Source organism: Pempheris klunzingeri, chromosome 16 (assembly GCF_042242105.1).
Source record: "Pempheris klunzingeri isolate RE-2024b chromosome 16, fPemKlu1.hap1, whole genome shotgun sequence".
NCBI classification, from domain to species: Eukaryota; Metazoa; Chordata; class Actinopteri; order Acropomatiformes; family Pempheridae; genus Pempheris; species Pempheris klunzingeri.
In genome coordinates this window covers 21,473,061-21,491,039 of record NC_092027.1, presented here as the reverse complement: position 1 = coordinate 21,491,039, position 17,979 = coordinate 21,473,061, and the positions used below count along the sequence as shown (strand labels likewise).

The 17,979-nt window shown below is 43.3% G+C and overlaps 1 protein-coding gene across 1 annotated transcript; it reads left to right on the top strand.

Moving 5' to 3' along the window:
* Positions 1–6,746: 6,746 nt before the first annotated feature.
* Positions 6,747–17,946, top strand: oprd1a (opioid receptor, delta 1a). Its single transcript, XM_070846348.1, has 3 exons — positions 6,747–7,000; positions 15,678–16,033; positions 17,417–17,946. Exons 1-3 carry the CDS (start codon positions 6,747–6,749, stop codon positions 17,944–17,946), a joined length of 1,140 nt encoding a protein of 379 aa, XP_070702449.1.
* Positions 17,947–17,979: the final 33 nt, after the last annotated feature.

Sequence of the window (17,979 nt, the reverse complement as noted above, 5' to 3'; positions counted from 1 at the left end):
CAAACAGCATCACAACAGGAGGAAATTAAGTCTTTTCATTGGTAAAAATGACGCCTGATGAGATTTTAATGTGCTCACCTGGACTCTGAAGTTAAAGCTGCTCTTTGGGGACTCCGGTGGCAGAGAGTGAAGTGAGTTTTTCCTCAACTTGAACATGATCTCGCAGTGCTGCAGACGGAATTCGAAAAGGATCCCCGTTGGCTGAAATGCCTAACAGTGGCATTAACTAGGTGGTTTGAAACTTCCCCACAGCCTGACGAAGCAGCCATGCCTAATAATTTGGGAAAGAAATATCATGAAACTCTGCTCTTTTCAAACTTCTAGCGGGTAGTTTGCAACGGCAACTTTACAGGAGAGAGGCTGCAACGTGCTTGTGATCCCAAAGTTCACTGATCACACAGGAAATATTCTGAAGTTTCTTTGTTTATTACGGTTCCCACAAGAGACTAACTAACTGACTGACTAACAGAAGAGTCAGTAACTGTGGATGCTAGATTTTTGTCGTAACAATTTTTAAAAGCACTGATGCTTAACCTGCTGACTCGTATTATTCCCTGCATGATATCAAATAACTGATATCTATTAACGCTAAAATGATGTGTCAGAACCAAGTTTAAGTGTCTCTTGCTTTCCCAAAATGATCTTTTTTCCACCAGCCATTATGCGTTTTATTGTAAAACTGGAATATTTACACGCAGGCACAAGGTTGTCACAAGCGCTAGAAGTCAAGCAGCACAGCATGTTAGCTCTCCTCTGCAGGAGATTAAAAGATCAAATATTACAGTGGAGCACTGCTGTGTTTTTTGGGAAAATACCAAGAAGGCAGGAAGATTTTACAGGGGGACAAGCTATCGACCACTTTAACTTTCCGTGAATTTTACTCTAATTCATGATGAAAAACTTTCACGTTTTTTTTGTGTACAAGTGGAAATTTGTGGCTCACGGCGGCACAGGCTCACAGCATCACACAGAAACACGACGATCCATCTTCCTGAATTATGAATATTCAAAGCAGATTTCATGGAAATGCAGAATACTGAATTGGCCATTTGAGCCACCAAAATGAAAAGGGTTTATTCTCCAGGTGCTTAAGTAAATTACATGCAAATATACGCATTCGATTTGACATTTCATGTGTGGAAACGGCTGACCCGCCGAACATATGTCATCTCTAACACACAATTTGTGCAGCTTCACACTTGAATCAGTAACACCATTATAAATAGAATGCAATCCTAGTAGTGGGAGTACTGTCACACATGGTAACTTATATGTATTCCCTCTGTGATTCACACATTGCATGACTCTCGCTACGTGCTCCAGGTTTGTGTGGCACATTCCTCACACTCCCCCTGACAACTTTTTAGGATGTCACCGTTCTGTGGCTTCACGGATTTCTGCCTTGGCTAAACAAGACACACATTTGGGGCTGAAGAATAAGTGAACGCCACGAGGGACGTGAGCTGCCACGACTTATAGGTGTAAGCTGAAATGTTCTGACTCTGTTGTTGTTTTGCCGGTGTGTGTGTGTGTGTGTGTGCCTGTCGCTGTTGGCTACAGGCCGCTGTGCAGCAGGTCGACTCTCTCCTTCAGGGGCAACACAAGCTGCGGTACGCTGAACCCTGACATGGACTGAGCCTTGGAGTGCATTCATTTCTTAGTTTTTATTTCATTTATGCTTCTTTTTCAGCAACTCAAACTGCATGTGTTGATGCAAAAATACATGTATTGATCCTGTGCAGGGGTCTTGAATATGCACTTTATTGCAACATACAACTCATGTATGTAAGCTTCTAACCTGACCCTGTTTGGCTGCTTAGTTTACAAACAGCATGTCTTCACATTTCATGTTTACAATTAAAGTGAGGACTATGGTATTTAGCCATCGCAGCACTATTTGGGGGTAATGTTACAGGTGTGTAACCCCCCCACAAATCCAATAAAGAGCAGGACAAAGCTCCTAACATTAGCCTGAACTGCAATAGGACTGACTTCCACACAATGGGAAAATGCCATATAGTCATATAACCCCACAAATAAGATAGATAGATAGATAGATACTTTGATCCCTGGGGGGAAATTCTGGTGTTACAATAGTAAAGAAGTAACAGTAACCACCACCATGAATACAAACAAATAAATAAGCAAAATAAAAATGTACAAATAATGTAGTTAATGCTAGCTAATGCCATGCTCCTTGGCTTTGGCCCAGTTACTGTAGGTAGTCAGCTAGTTAGCCAGACATGCTAATAACTGCTCTGCCACACAGTGGGAAAATAATACACAGCGGATGTGCTTAACCTCATATGCTAATGTAACCTAATCATTTCAGGACTTGCTCCTTATTGCCCTTGGAAGCAACATTCGGTTACAGCTGCACTGTGGGTAGTAAACTATTTATCTGGACCTGCTAATGGTCGCAGCTTATGTTACAGCAGATAAAAACAGTGTAATCCATTCTTTACGCTTTCGCTCATGTCCTTGGTTTAGGAAAAGGCTGAAAAAAATGACACCACCCTCCTCCTCTGACTACTCTCTAACGAGAGCCCCATGCAGGCTGTTTTGCCATGTAGAGAAACCCAAACATTGATCGGTGTGCCATGTGGTTTAACAAACAGTAAATTGAGGGTGAGGTGCCTTCCTTAAGGGTCCATCAACAGGTGAGCTGCACATGGAGTGACTTGAGTTTCTCCTCCCTCCAGTTTTCACTTTTTACCAGCCGATTTTTTACCATCCGGCCTGGGGAATTGAGCTAATGACCGATCAATCACAGTCCACTTTCCAGTAATCACTAACAGTGGGGATGAGAATTCTGGTGCTTCCTGTCCCTCGGTGTCCTCTTCATTATATGTCTGCGGTGGATACCAGATCATCTAATGCAGGTATGTGGAGGATGTGAAATGCACAACAACATAACTAATCAAACATTTTGTCTTAGAGGTAATTAAGAACTGAGGTGGTATCTACGAGAAGGGGCTGTACCGTGGGAACTGCACCGAGCATAAAGCAAATGAAAAGTGTACTACAGAGAGCAAAACTCAACACTAATTAAATGCCAAAGACGGTTGCTGGAGAAACAGTGAGTTCAATTACACTGTGATGGCGGCAAAGGAGTCAGGGGAGTAGGAGTAAGTGATGCACATTACAATTAGACACATGCACATTGCGTGGTGACAGTGGTTGGCTGATAAAAGGGACAGGCCGAACGGGAGGATGGTCGAAAGGGACAGGGTGGGCGGAGACAGGATGGGTTAAGGTGAGCGATGGATCTGAAGTAGCTAATGACCCATCTGAATTCCAGCGCGGGCAGTAGATCTGCTAAGCATTTCATTTCCCAGGAGGCCCACTAGCGCCATCAGATAAGCGTTGATGAGCAAGTGGAAATCGTCCAGGATCGATCAGCCTCTGTCCGCCCTGCAGACTGCCGTGCAGTTGTTGTTTACCTGAATGTCTGTCTCGCCTTGATCAGCCCCACAGAGGAACAGCACAGGGTGGACAGGATGTGCTGGGGCACTCTGGGTGTCATTATGTACCAACAGGTCTTCATACAGAAATCAGAGAATAGGTCAGTTTCCAATTGCTTCCAAAATGCCATATGGGCGATTTCTGTGCCTCCTATAGGACGGATCAGGACCAGCTACAGGCAAGCAGGTAACTTAAGTTATGTCATGTTTAGGAAGGTTTAGGAAGAGTGTGGTTTGAGTTAGAATAAATACACTACTCACAAAAAGTTAGGGATATTCGGCTTTCAGGTGAAATTTCAGGATGAACCACCACCAATACATTTCCTGCTTCAGTTAGAATTGGTATTTAAACAGTCCTCCTCATCATGCTGTTCACATTCTGACATCATGAGACCAAGACGACACCATCAGCAGCATCTCAACACTGGAGGCTTCAAACAGGTCCTCAGACGGAGGTGTTCACTGAGCTTAGAGGGTCACAGAGTGTCATCAGGAGGTTGCAACAGAGATACAGGGACTGGAAGAGTCACAGAAAGGAGAGGAGTGGACGTCCTTTGGCCACATCCCAATTTTACATTTACCCTCGTTTACCCTCCACTGTTGTTAGATTTTCTTTCAATAAATTGTTTAAGATGAATAAAATCACTATTGCATGCTGATACTTAAATGTCCTACTTTCATGATATAATATCACTGTAGCATTCACTTTTTACATTTTCCATAAATTTCACCTGAAAGTCGAATATCCCTAACTTTTTGTGAACCCTGTATGTCAGATAAGGAAAGGACTGAAGTGACGGAAGACATGCATTTGTTACTTAAAGGAAGTCAGTTAAAGTAAGTAAAAGTTGACTTTTGGTCTCTGATGGTATACCAACAGCGGTCTCCAGGGTGAAAATCCTATGTTTGACCTGTTCATCCAACCTGACATCGCTCCCTTCCTTCATACTACATCGCCTGACTTCCTCCTTCCTCCTTCGCTCCTGTCGTAATTAATGCAACCAGTAGAGGTCACCTACATAAACACTGGTCATTTTAACCCTCTTCAAAAAAGACCAGGCCGACCTCCACATTCACACCATTGTTATGCATCGGTATGTTATACACTGTCTGTTTGTATCAGTGTCTTTCACTTTAGATTTACAAAAAAACCCATCCAGACTAGTTAAAAACAGCCAGGTGTTTCCAGTTTCAAGTCAATTCCACTCCCATTAGTAAAGCAACATGAATAAATATTCATACCTAACACCTCTGTGCTCTTTTGGAGTGTTTGTTTTGTTTTTCGTTTGTGGTATTTCCTCAGAGCCGACTGGACCTGTGTCTGGTGCTCTGGTCGCTCTGAATAACTAGAGAATGAAAGAGTACGCAGGTCTTTATTAATGTTATTTCTGGGCGCATGCATCTCTTTTCTCTCCAAACATCATTATTAAGTTTTTAAAAACACAGAATGAACTCGGGGAAGGTAGCTGCGATGTGACGTGCTGACGGCGGCCCTGCTGGCACCAACTATGCTCCTGAACGCTTGTGAAGATGTCTGTAATTTTACAGCATTAAGCCGCACTTTCCTCCCAGACTTCTCTTCTTTTAGTGTGCCGCCTCTCAGCTCTACCTTTTCTCTTTCTGTCATGCACCCCCCCACACACACATGCTGATGTGTCCGTGCATGTGACCAGTCGTGTGTGATGACGGACAGAGATCATTCCGTCAGGGCAAAAGCAGACAAGGGGCTGACAGTCTCTGAGGGGCCGTAGCTTTGATTGGCCCATATCTTATTTAGCTTTTTTAACCCAGGCCTGACACTCTGGGCCAAGCAGCTGGGGTGTACGTCCCAGCGCTCCCAGCGGCCAGTCTTGACAGCGCTGACCTTTGAGGTCATGTGCCTGCAGACGGACATAGTTATCCACTAGCTGGTGAACACAGTGGAGCATTTAGCAGCCAAAGAGGCAGATGTTTCCCTCTGGAGTCGGTAGAGACCAAAAGCGAGCTAAAAGCATGAATAATGGATTCATCAGGTGGACACAGTTCCTGATGAATGATAACTGCTGGGTATGTAAATAAGCATCTATTGGCGTTAAAAAAAAAAAAAAAAAGGTGACAGTCAGCGTTGTGTTTACATTTGCTAACATTGCACACGCGTCCAAAAGAAATCTGTTCTTACAGGTTTTAGTCAGCGTGGACAATTCGTCCTTAAACAGAAACTAAAATGTGCCTTTCTACACCTGTAACCACACCCAGCACTGATGTCACCAGGTCCACCACTGCAGCAAGGAGATCAGCAAAGACAAGATTTTAAGGGGCTGCACGCTCACTCCTTTAAGTGCCCAGAAAAAAAAAAGGGAAATTTCAATATCTAATTCCATGACGACTGGATGAACATCTGCCATTTAGGAACGAGTTAAGAGTTTTAAATGGACGCTGCTGTGTAATATTCTTCATCATTGTCTAATTTCAGACTGTGACATTTTTTAAAGTGAAGTTGAAAAGTGCATTTTCTAAATCATTGGGCACTACTGACTTTGGCTTTCATCCCAACGCCATCAAAACATTGGGAAACCTTTGTTTCCCCTCATTCATGCACCTCTAAATTACTTCAATGGGAACTTTATTGATTTTGGACTTCTGCCTGGTTGATTATTTCCACAGCTTGTAACCAGACACATCAATTTAACTTGTGTGCACACACAGCGCCTGAATGTACATCACAGCTGCTTTACCAGCTCAACCTGGACACCCAGTGATTAAATATTCAGTGTGAACGGCGTGATTTTCTGTGTAGGATGTCTTACTCTGACAAAAGTGAGATATATCTTTATAGAGTGTAGTCTTAAACGAAGAAAAAAAAAAAAAACACAACCTCAAACTCGAAGCTCAGGTATGGCGCACCCATCACCTTGCCATTTCCCTTCTGACGCCCCTGACCGTAAAAATGCGCAGCCTTGACGTCGACGCACGGGTATAAAAGAGCGTCCGGGCTGTGAGGTGGGGATCTCAGAGGGTATAAGAGGTGCACACACAGCTACAGCACACACACACACAGCTGACCGCTGCCGAGGGGCCACCTCCTCCTCCATCTGGATAGAAATCAGAGCAAAAAACCTCCATTCTCACGCGCACAGGCTCTCTGCTTTCACTCATTTTTTTTGGGAACTCCTCTCTCTCTCTCTCCGCACCTCTATCTTGCCTCTGCTCGGACCCGCCGGCTCCTCTTCCACACAGCCAAGTTCCTTCAGATCATTGGGAGCAAGTTTTCAGCACCACGGGCAGAGCGGACAGCGCCGCAGCATGGAGCCGTACACGGTCCCGGGAGCGCAGCTCTCCCTGTCCGACCTGTACTCCGTCATCCCCTTCAATGTCACCTTCCCGGACGAGGAGAGCGGCTTGATGGGCGAGAGGCTGCAGAACGACACGGAGCAGCGGGGGGGTCCTGCGAGGAGCGCCGGGGGCATCATCATAGCCATATCCATCACCGCTCTCTACTCAGTCATCTGTGTGGTGGGACTTCTGGGAAACGTCCTCGTCATGTACGGGGTGGTCAGGTAAACACTGGTTTACATTAGTCATTTTACTGAGGGGGGGGTGTTTAAAAGGACTTCTAAGACTTGTCCAGGTTGTGTGTGAGACCTTGTGATGACTGACTCCAGATATACCCTCAAAACATGATTTCACCATAACAGAAAGATTTGAAAAAGGAAAAGAAAAGAGTTTCTAACAAATCTTTTTCTCAAAGGAACTTATGTATGACTGACCTCTTTAGGACAGACTTTGTTAATTTCCCCAGCACTTATGGTCCCCATCTCCTGGTATACACATACATCTCCATGAGTGTGAGTTGGAGGTGGTGGTGTGTGTGTGTGTGTGTGCCTGCCTGCATCCCTGCTGCTGTGTGTTAACTAACTGAGCCCTAAACAAGCGACCTTATGATAATCTGCATAAAGCATGAGATGCTTCTCTCATTATTTCTGCATGGAGCAACATCATGTACAAGTTTTATGCCAAAGAGGCTTTGGGAGGTGGTGGTGGTGGTGTTTGGTTTTTTTTGGGGGGGGGGGGTTGTTGTTTAAGGGGGGGGTACTGTCATCTCAGACGCAGTTTCTCCATCCGGACAGACGAAGCTGGCCTCAGGCACCGAGGGCTGCCCTGACAGAGTCTTCATTAGCTCTCACAGATCTGTGGACCATCAGTCCTGTTCACCACGTTTGATGGGAAATCCTGCGGGGAGACGTGTTGTCTGTTCTTTATTTGGTCTCTGGATTAAAGCTGTGTGTTTGCCTCCTCGTTGGCAGAGAAACCGAACGATAAACATGTATTTTATTCAAGCTTGTACAGTTTCAAACATGCAAAAGCTGGAGAGACTGAAGGTATTTTAAGGCCAAAGGACCCAAGCTTTGCAAAGAGTGAACTGAATGTGTCCATTAGTGAATCTCAGCAGTATAATAGTCAGTGCCAGTTTGCCTTTACCCCTCGGCTCCACAAGCATTATACAGTAACACACCCACTTTGCCCTCTGGATACAAGCACCCTGTCATTTCCTGGGAAGCCATCCATCCCTAACCTGCATGCTTATCAGAAGTAAAACAGCTTATATCATTCTGCAGCAGCTCTGCCTGTCATCACTTGTTGTAATAATTACCTTACTAATCTCTGTGTGTGTTCCCACAATATCACCTGAAGCATTAATTACCACCAGCTGGGCCGGTGAATTAAACAAGCAGTTAGAGTTCATTTAAGAAGGATAACATAGGTGAGCAGAGGCCAGTGGTCGTTTTTCGTGTCCACAAACATGACATGAGGGGCTTGAATGTCCACAATAACATGTCAGTGCAATTTTAAATGGTTGGTGGGATTATTTTAACGAATACAGTGAGAGAGAGAAGCAGAGGGAGAACAGATAGAGCAAAAACAATGGAGGTGAATTTTTTTAAAAAAAGCCAGCTTGCTACCTATTTTCAGCAAGTGGCAATCTTTGGACCCTGAAAGGAGAAAAAAAATCATAAATATTTACAACTCTGCCCATTATTTCAATTCAGGTCTCAGAGTGAGAACAATGGGCAAAACAAGGCACAAAAGACAAAAGAACGAGGGAGCGAGGGAGGTAAGAGGGAGACAAAAAGGAGATGGATGAGAGCTCGGAAAAAGGCAGTGAATCAAATTGTGTGCGGCGATTCGCCTTCTGTGTGTGTGTGAGTGAGCGGACCCATTACTGATAGCAGACCCACCCTAGAGACAGAGGCAGAGGGAAGCTGAGCACATTAACCATCCTTGTCAGAATATTTTAGCTCCTGTGGAACATCTGTAAATTCTGCAAGGAGCAAACTTAGAGTAGAGACCCGAATATAGACTCAGACATAGTGATAAAAAGTCATAAAAAGTTGGCTAAACACTGATCTCCACGTTGAAATCATTTTAAAACTTTGATGTTCTGTACTACCCTCTTGACAGCAGTAAGTGAGGCCATCATAAGAAGGACAACCAGCGACTCACCTAACCCTCGACCATAACCACTACTTACCTAAACCTAACCCGTAACCTAATCCTGATCTTAACCACTGACCCCAAAATCAGTGTTTTTCTCCATGTGGACAGTCCCCAATTAAGTGGTATTAAGTTTGAAATGTGTCCCCGAGGTTTGAGTAAGCCCCCCCCCAGTCCCTGGTTGACTTGGCGACCCCTCTGGTTACAGGAGGTAACAGCATGCGTGTCTTAATAACGGTTACAGGTTTGAAACGACACGTTTGACTTGACATTCAATTCAGTGTCAGTCGTATCTCACAGTGCTCCTCAGTGGACTTAGTAGTTATCCAATTAACAAAGTTCCACACGGTGTCACCGCGCTATCTGCATAATGACTTCACAGGCAGGAGAGGCAGACACAGTGTGTATTCAGTGCAGATACACTGAATAGCTCTTGGTAATATAATATATATTATACTGTAATATATGCTAACTATACTATACTAATAACTGATAATGAATCGTGAGTTTCAGCCTTAGTTTGATGCAATGAAAATCGTACAGTTTATAACTAGTGATGCAAATAACAATTATTTCTTAAGATGCTGACTATATTAGCAAGTTATTATCTCTAAAATGTCACTAATAGTAGAACATGTCACGGATGACCCCAAAGTACTCCATTTAGAATAATATTAAACAGAAAGAAGCAGCAAATGTTATTTCTTTTTGAAAACTTAGAACATTATTGTATTTTGTCTTGATAAACTAACTAATAGAATGAAAATAATTGCATGTCAAAACGTCCACTGATTAACATATGGTTTAAGGAGTCATTCAAACTTTGATTCGGGAAACCAAGAGCTCATTTGAAAGCATCCTTCTATGATTTGTTTGCCTGCCAGATGACAGCTTATAAATTGGGCAAAAGTCATGAATTTTAGATATTTCCCTCCACTTAGATTCCTGGATAGAGACACTCAAATGCACACGAGCTCCCATTTATAGAAGCGTCTGCATGGATGGTCACGTCAGTGTGATTTGGCCGCTGGGCTGCTGTGGTGTGGAGAGCCCTCGACCTGATTGCTGATGGAGAGGCTGACACCGACACCTCTGGAGATGGTCCAGGCCGAACAGGTCAGCAGTGCTAGTCTCCTCTTATCTCCCAGCTCTCCTCTCCTCTACTATTGCTGCTGCCGCATCTGTTAGATAAGAACTGACTCAGGGCTCATGCAATTTACTATCAAGTGGCCTCCATTTGAAATCGGTTGGATGTGCAGATAGTGGAAGGCTGGATTAGTTTGTGCGAGAGGGGATTCTTAACAGAGCTGCCTCTTGTAGATTATTACTCCAGTTCAACAAAGAAAGCAGAGCTTGGACTGCACACACACGGTGAGGCTTGGTAATATTTTGGTCAAGACAAAAGATAAAGATAAAGCTCGAGTCAGCACAGCATCAGGATTATTTTTTCTTCAGGGACTAAGAAAATATCACTGCCTGTTGTCAGTAGGAGCATGTCTCTTTCTCTGTGTGTGTGTGTGTGTGTGTGTGTGTGTGTTTGTATGGCCTTCAGCTCTGTTGGGTGTATCAGCAGAGAAAGGATTGATACAGTCACAACAAGCCTACAGATAAAGGACTGAATCCGCTCTAAACTCTAATAATTCTCTTTACCTGAATGTGGATGTTGTATGAAGCACCAAAACTGATAAAATGCTTGTAAGAATATCCTATGAAAATTACTGAATAATAATTTGATAAATATTAATAATACAATTATTAACTGAAATACTATTATTTAAAATAGTGTACAACAAGGTATTATAAGCTGTAAGTTGATAAAATGAATTAAAAACGGTTTCTTTTTTTGGTGGCAAAACACACTCAGCATTAGCCTTTTCAGGTAGCTACGTAGCTGCAGCTAACTATTCAACTATTCTACTTTACTTTTTAAATTTTACTTTTATTTTAATCAATCGGCCGGAGATTAGGAGAAGTAGAAATAATACATAATTACTGCAAAATCCACTGATGTATTCAATCATTTTTGGCTCTGATGACCTTTTACTGCTCTGTCAGCATCAGAGCTCCGTAGATCTGTGCATCACTTGGTAAGAGCGCTACAACCCTGGCGTGTTAGATGAGATTTACAAAGTGCCAAGCTGGCAGGATTCGATTAATGGCGAGCTGAATGATAAACCAGTGGTCTGTGAATGGACGGTGTCAGATCAGGATGGTCGATGCCTGCCGCCGTCATTAGAGGTTGAATATCTGTTTCGTGTGCTGCTTTAAGAATCTTTGTGCCTCTGATGTGACGCCAAAAGACATGTGAGGAGGACGAGATCGGACAGCCATGACAGCCTCAGTGAGTGAGTCAGAGGGTCAATGCTGGAGGGAACAAACAACAACAAAAAAAAAGTGGGGGATTAAACCATCACAGGGTGCGACAGCCAAAGAACAGCATGCTTCTATGACATAACCTCAGCACCTGCTAACTAATGGCAAAACACTGAAATGGAAAAGCTCCTGTTTGTAACCTGCTGACCGGAGGCACCGGCTGCAGCTCGGACTCCTGCGTTAACGGACTCCCCTCTAGCCACTTCTGTCTACTTAAGCCACCCAATAGCTTCTTTGGTGTCCTCACAATCCAGCCACACTCCTGTGTGGGAGCAGGGATGTGACATTATATCTCAGGGCCAAGAAAGCAACCTCAACCTTTTCCTTTCTTGGTTGTTTTTAATTTCTCAGTTTCATTATACAGTCATTATACACCAGCCCGGGTGCCCAACGGTTGTTTACTGAAGGGAGGGAGGAAAGTGGCAGTTTTGAAGCATAGTGGGATACACTGTGTGTGAGCCTGTCCTGTCTGCTTGGATTAGGGAGATGGGAGAGCGATTTATTTGGACTTGCGGTTTAATAATGAAAGTGACTCTGACTAGAAGCATAATTGTCTCCCCATGTCAAAAGCCAGGCTTTAGGTGAAGAATCACAGCTTGAGAAACAAACAAACAGCAGCTTTTGTCAGCTGTGTAGAATATAATGGAGTTTTCAGTGTGTCTCATCAGATGTCTGTCAGCCAAAATCCAACTGCCGAGTTCCCCTTTGCTTATGTATGATTGATACGCATCTCTCCTCTAAGCAAGAGGTTGTTTTAATGTGTATTACATTAATATTGTGCGTGCTTCACAGACGGCTCTTGCATAACTATCAAAAGCTTACTCTCCTTTGCTGTAAATGGAATTTAAGACAGGCATTGGATTAGGATGATCAAACATACAAGGGAATGTTTAAAACCAGCCTAGAAATAAGAGTCAACACCTCATGGAGGTGTGCTGCGTTGAGATGAAGGGATAGAAAGCACATGAGTAATTAATAACATTAATTGAGTTTCATTTGCACGGGATTAACATTACAGTGGGGGGGTGAGGAAGCAAATGTTCTCTGTGCTCCTCATTAATCTGACTCATCTTTCCAGGTGGAATTTTAACAATCGGGACATTGCAAGATGCAGTTTTTCATACACATGGATACTCAACAAGATGAAGCCAAAAGAGAAACCCAAAAGCCTCCATGCATAGTTGAAGGGGAGGTGCGGAAGGAGGTAACAGAAATAAAGCGAATTTGAGTCTGACATCATCCTTCTGACATATTCTCAGCACATACCGATCCAGTGCAACTTTCAGTTCCTGGGGATATCATTATCTCTGAGGTCTTAAATCCACTTAGAAATCAGCAGAAAAAAGACACATCAGAACTTGCCTGAGAATCATAATGATTTGAAATTTCATTCAGTATCAACGTAATCAAGTGCCTGTTTCTGACATCTTCTATTTCCGCACAAAAGGCAACTTTCATGCAGAGCTTTTTCGAAAAAATGGAGGAAGACATGCAGCTCTTCTCACAGGAAAAAAAGAAATCTGAACCTCACATGAATAGAATGAGGCCATTAATAATGTGATGCTTTTAATAATAATGCTCATCAAATAGCCTACTGTCCGCACTTTAATACATTTTCTAAATGTAACTTCCACATGATACTGCCCAGTTCAAATTGGTAGATTTGAGTCACGTCCTCCCACAGCGGAGCAGATGAGACACAGACACTAGTGATGATGCCATCAAGAGAGTGATGTCAGAGCAGACGGTGAGTAACGGAACAACTGACGGGACTCTTCAACAGCCACCATTGTAATTATATGTCCTGATTCAGCTGAAGCCTACGTTCACAGCGAACTGATTTATTAAATCAGACAAGTTTGTCTTTTAATCAGCCCACAGAGTTCACTCACTAATATATCAATCGACCAACTCAAAAAAGTGTCATCAACTAGATGTCATCAATTTAACACCTTGATGACCTGATTTCCAGCTTAGACACCATCTGGAAACTCACAGCTCGCAAACTCTGGTTTGCCAGGTGTAAGGATGACTCAATCGTACGACTGTGACATGAGATGAGAGTCGACTTTCCAGACAGACAACATGTCACAGTGTTACGTGGGTCACATCAAGAATGACGTGCTAGCAGGACATGGGAGCTGTGACAGCAAGCCAAGACAGGCAAGTCTCACCAATTAACAAAGACAACTCGGTCATAGGAGCGCTAACAGGGGTATGAGAAGCAGTAGATTCAATCTGAAGACTGTCAGGGTGTGAAACAGAGCAGGGGTGACTAATGGGCAGTGAGTCTTGGATGGAACTTAAACACAGAAGCATGGAGGAGACAGTGATATGCATGTTAGAATGACTGTCCGCTCAGTGTAATGGAACTCTTTCCCCTTGTGTATACACCAGAAATCACCAGATTTGACTGTTATTGAATAGCCATTATCACACACCTGTCCCAAATATATAGGCTAGCAGGGGCCACAAGAACCCACTAGTATGTTTATGAGTAAGCGACAACGACATGAGCGAAAGATCAGGTGATGTAGAATAAAAGGCGACAAATCAAGCACATTCCCTCAAACTAAAGTCAGCGTTGGGTTAACTTTTTTTAGGGAAATATAAGGGTTCAGGTGAAGTTACATCATTTAAACAATGGTACTTTTAACATCAACAACCTAATTCACCTACATAACTAATGCACATAGAGTAAAACCTACCCTCATAGTTTTGGCGCCTAAACCCAACCGAAACGCATCGATCCATTGCCTGTCACTGGCCTTCTCCTGCAGTCATATGTGTAGTTCTGTGAGTGTTGATAACAGATGATATGCATCTTCCTACCAAATGTTAGTGATAATAACCATAGACTGTGGTTAGGGTAAGGCATGACCTGCCTCTGATTGGTTAGTTACAAAGTCGTCCTGCCCTAAAGCTTCGCCTGCTTTATCGTCCATTTTACATTGAGACCATTGCTTACTAAATGAACATCATGCTGAATTGAAGAAGACTTAACTTGATATTGATTAAGATCATAAACTCACGAGGAACGTGTTTACTGAGGTAATAAATGAAGTGAGCGGTGGGCTCATTTTCCAGAGGAGTCGTCTCCTGCTGTCCATTGGACAGAATACAAGCTTAAGCTTTACTTCTGCATTGGCTTCGCTTTTCAGAACTAGAAGCTGCGTGCACTTCTTTTATACAGTCTAGGATGATAACTGATAATGGGCTACTTAATACGCTGATAACAGTCCAACCTGCACACTATGTCATCTTTGGTCATGTCATTAATGTGATTCCAATTGGTTCCTGTGCGCTGGGTGGCTTTGGCTAAAAATTGCACATGTTGCTCCACAAATGCAGCCCTACCATCGCTAGGTTCTTGTCCATACTGTCTGAGTGAAAAATGATCAGGAGAAAAATCAATACACATATCCATTCAGACATTGGGTTGTATTCTAATGGAACAACAAAGATTGTACCACCAATATGAAGGCTACTTCTCATTTTCCTCAGTTTCTCATTAAAATGTCAGATAGATACGCCAGCACACATCAAGCCATTCAAAATTACAAAGCCAAAGAAAAGTAGGCTACGTCCAATTCCGTATTCAATCAGCACAAGGCATTCATACAGTATTGTGATACGCATTATACAGTATATCTTAATGTGATTTTGCACTTTTCTTGTCCCTAATGGTCTCATTTGTGCCCATGTGCGGACTGCCACACGTGGAATTCGTAAAGTATTCGGGTGCAATAATTTGAAAGTCCTGTTGTTTCCTAGTAAATTAAATCAGCTGAAATGTGGGCCTATGTACAGTGTGAATATATCTTGCAAGGTATCTGATGAGAGAAGCCTTTGTGAAAATAAGCCTAATTACCCAGAGGAAAATTTCTGACCTCAATAAGCCAATACTGTGCCAAGTAAAACCAGTTCTGTGCCGATGACCATTACTTTATTCATAAACATGAGGGGAAAAAAAATCTTCATCTCACCGTCTTACACTGAAGGCAAGATTCAGCTATACAATATATATGAACCTCAAAGTGATAGCAGGACTGTTTTCTTTCCACAAGTCTCTGATGCTTTCTTTGCAAGTAGGCTGCTTGATCAGAGGCCAACAAGCAATTGTAACCATTATCTCAGATCACTCATTTAGAAAAAAAGTGTAACGAATGAGCATTAGGCATTCGCAGCGCTACGCTGTACATCTACAGCACGAGGGAATTAACTCTTCTAAGCCATAAAAACAAGCTGCACAGTGAAATTCACTTTCAAATCCCCACATCCCATTACAGAGACTTCCGTAGCCAGCTGCTCTCATTTCCACTGCTGCTTATTGCAAACACTATTTCTCTGCTCTGTGATAACAACCAGGTACACCAAGATGAAGACGGCCACAAACATCTACATCTTCAACCTGGCTCTCGCCGACGCTTTGGCCACCAGCACGTTGCCCTTCCAGAGCGCCAAATACCTCATGAATACCTGGCCGTTTGGTGAAGTCCTGTGCAAGCTCATTATTGCCATCGACTACTACAACATGTTCACGAGCATCTTCACCCTCACCATGATGAGCGTGGACCGCTACATCGCAGTGTGCCACCCTGTCCGGGCGCTGGAGTTTCGGACAGCGGTCAAGGCCAAGATGATCAATGTTCTCATCTGGGTGCTGTCCTCTGCGATTGGGGTGCCCATTATGTTCATGGCTGTGACCAAAGTGGCAGATAATGGTAAGAAAATGATTGATTCCACTGTATTATCTTTCATTATTGTTACCATTCTTTATGTTTAGTGCAAGTAATAGCTGTAAGAAATGTGTTGAGCCATGCAGAGTTGGATTTCTTGCAGCTCATGTGCTAGAGAGCAGATGCAGTTCTACAAGAAAAGACCTTCAGCATGCTTTGATGTGCATAATTAGCATTTATTAGGCCAAGGCTCTGGACCTGAATTTCTTTTAAAACTTTAACGATTCATTTGCTTCTCTTCACCTTTTGTTTTTATTGTCTTTTACATGCAATTTTAATGGTTTTCCATGTCTTAAATTCAATGTATTTGCTGTCCCTGTAAAGCACTTTGAGTTGTCTTGCGTCTGAATGGTGCTCAAAAAGGAAAGCACCGGTCCCACTCGTAACTCTGAATGAGTGGAAAAACCTTGGAAACATTAATACCACTGGGTCCAAAACCCCTCCGTTGAAACTGAGGACAATATTTGAATAATATTGAATCTTCTACACATTTCATGAAATGAGTGTGCCCTTAATGTTGTGAAGCATAAGGTAATACTTGATTATAAATGGTACCATTATACAACATCCTGGTGCTGCCCATTGCGATTCAAGACTCAGAGGTCATATAATGGTGCAACCAGGAGAAGTTGGGATAAGTGCCAGACCATATAGATGTATAGACTATTAGATGTATAGTACCATAAGCCTGCATTCTTTCTAATAGCCAGCAGTGGGGCAACTCCACCAATTGCAAAAAAGAAGCTGGAATCTGTATTGAAGTCTAGTAGAAAATGACCTTACCTCTCACTCGATTTATATGCTCAATAGACATTTTTCTAATGAGTTATGGTCTCAATCACTAGTTTAAAGTCTTCTGCTACGTATGAACACCCTTAAATATTTGCATATCAATACCTGTGCCTGCTCTGATGCCCGTTAAATCTGACAATGAGACAAAGAGCCGAATTAGTGCAATGTCACGGATTGTGTTGCATCAGTGAGGTTCTCCAACAGCTGTCATTACAATTGTCAATACAATTCATCTCATGTTCCTGTAAACCAGCTTGTTTGATATCTCAGTCATCACCATCAACCATCATTAACAGGGAAATGATGGCTCGAATATAAGCTGGGATGACACGTCATGATGTATGAACTAGTTCCTCTCTAGTTTCAAACTAAGTCTTTCGTCATACAGTCCCTTTGTGGTAGAAACTGCATATTGGGCGTTTGATTTTGCGCAGCAGCAACAACAGTAATTCAGGTAAAAGTGTGTATTGAGTGCAGATCTCTAGCTTTTGCTTTTTAAATCCACAAATCAACATCTGTCTGAACCTGCTTAACACCAAAACCCTTAATTAAAAATTGTACCTGACCTCTTTCCAGGTAAAACGATGTGTATGCTGAAGTTCCCTGAGCCTGACTGGTACTGGGACACCGTGACAAAGATCTGCGTCTTCATCTTTGCTTTCGTGGTTCCCGTGATGGTCATCACCATATGTTACGGCTTGATGATCCTGCGTCTGAGGAGCGTTCGTCTGCTCTCAGGCTCTAAAGAGAAAGACCGCAACATGCGCCGTATCACCCGCATGGTCCTGGTGGTGGTGGCTGCCTTCATCATCTGCTGGACCCCCATCCACATCTTCATCATTGTGAAGACCATGGTGGAGATTGATAGCAGGAACCCCTTCGTGATAGCCAGCTGGCACCTGTGCATCGCCTTGGGCTACACCAACAGCAGCCTCAACCCTGTCCTCTACGCATTTTTGGATGAAAATTTTAAGCGATGCTTCAGGGATTTCTGCCTTCCCTGTCGGACCCATGTGGAGCAGCACACTCTGACCAGAGACCGCAACACCACCAGGGAGCCCGTGTCCGTCTGCGCTCCAGCAGAGTCGGGGAAGAAGCCGGCATGACTAGGCATGGACTGGGTCCCCCACAGCTCTCGC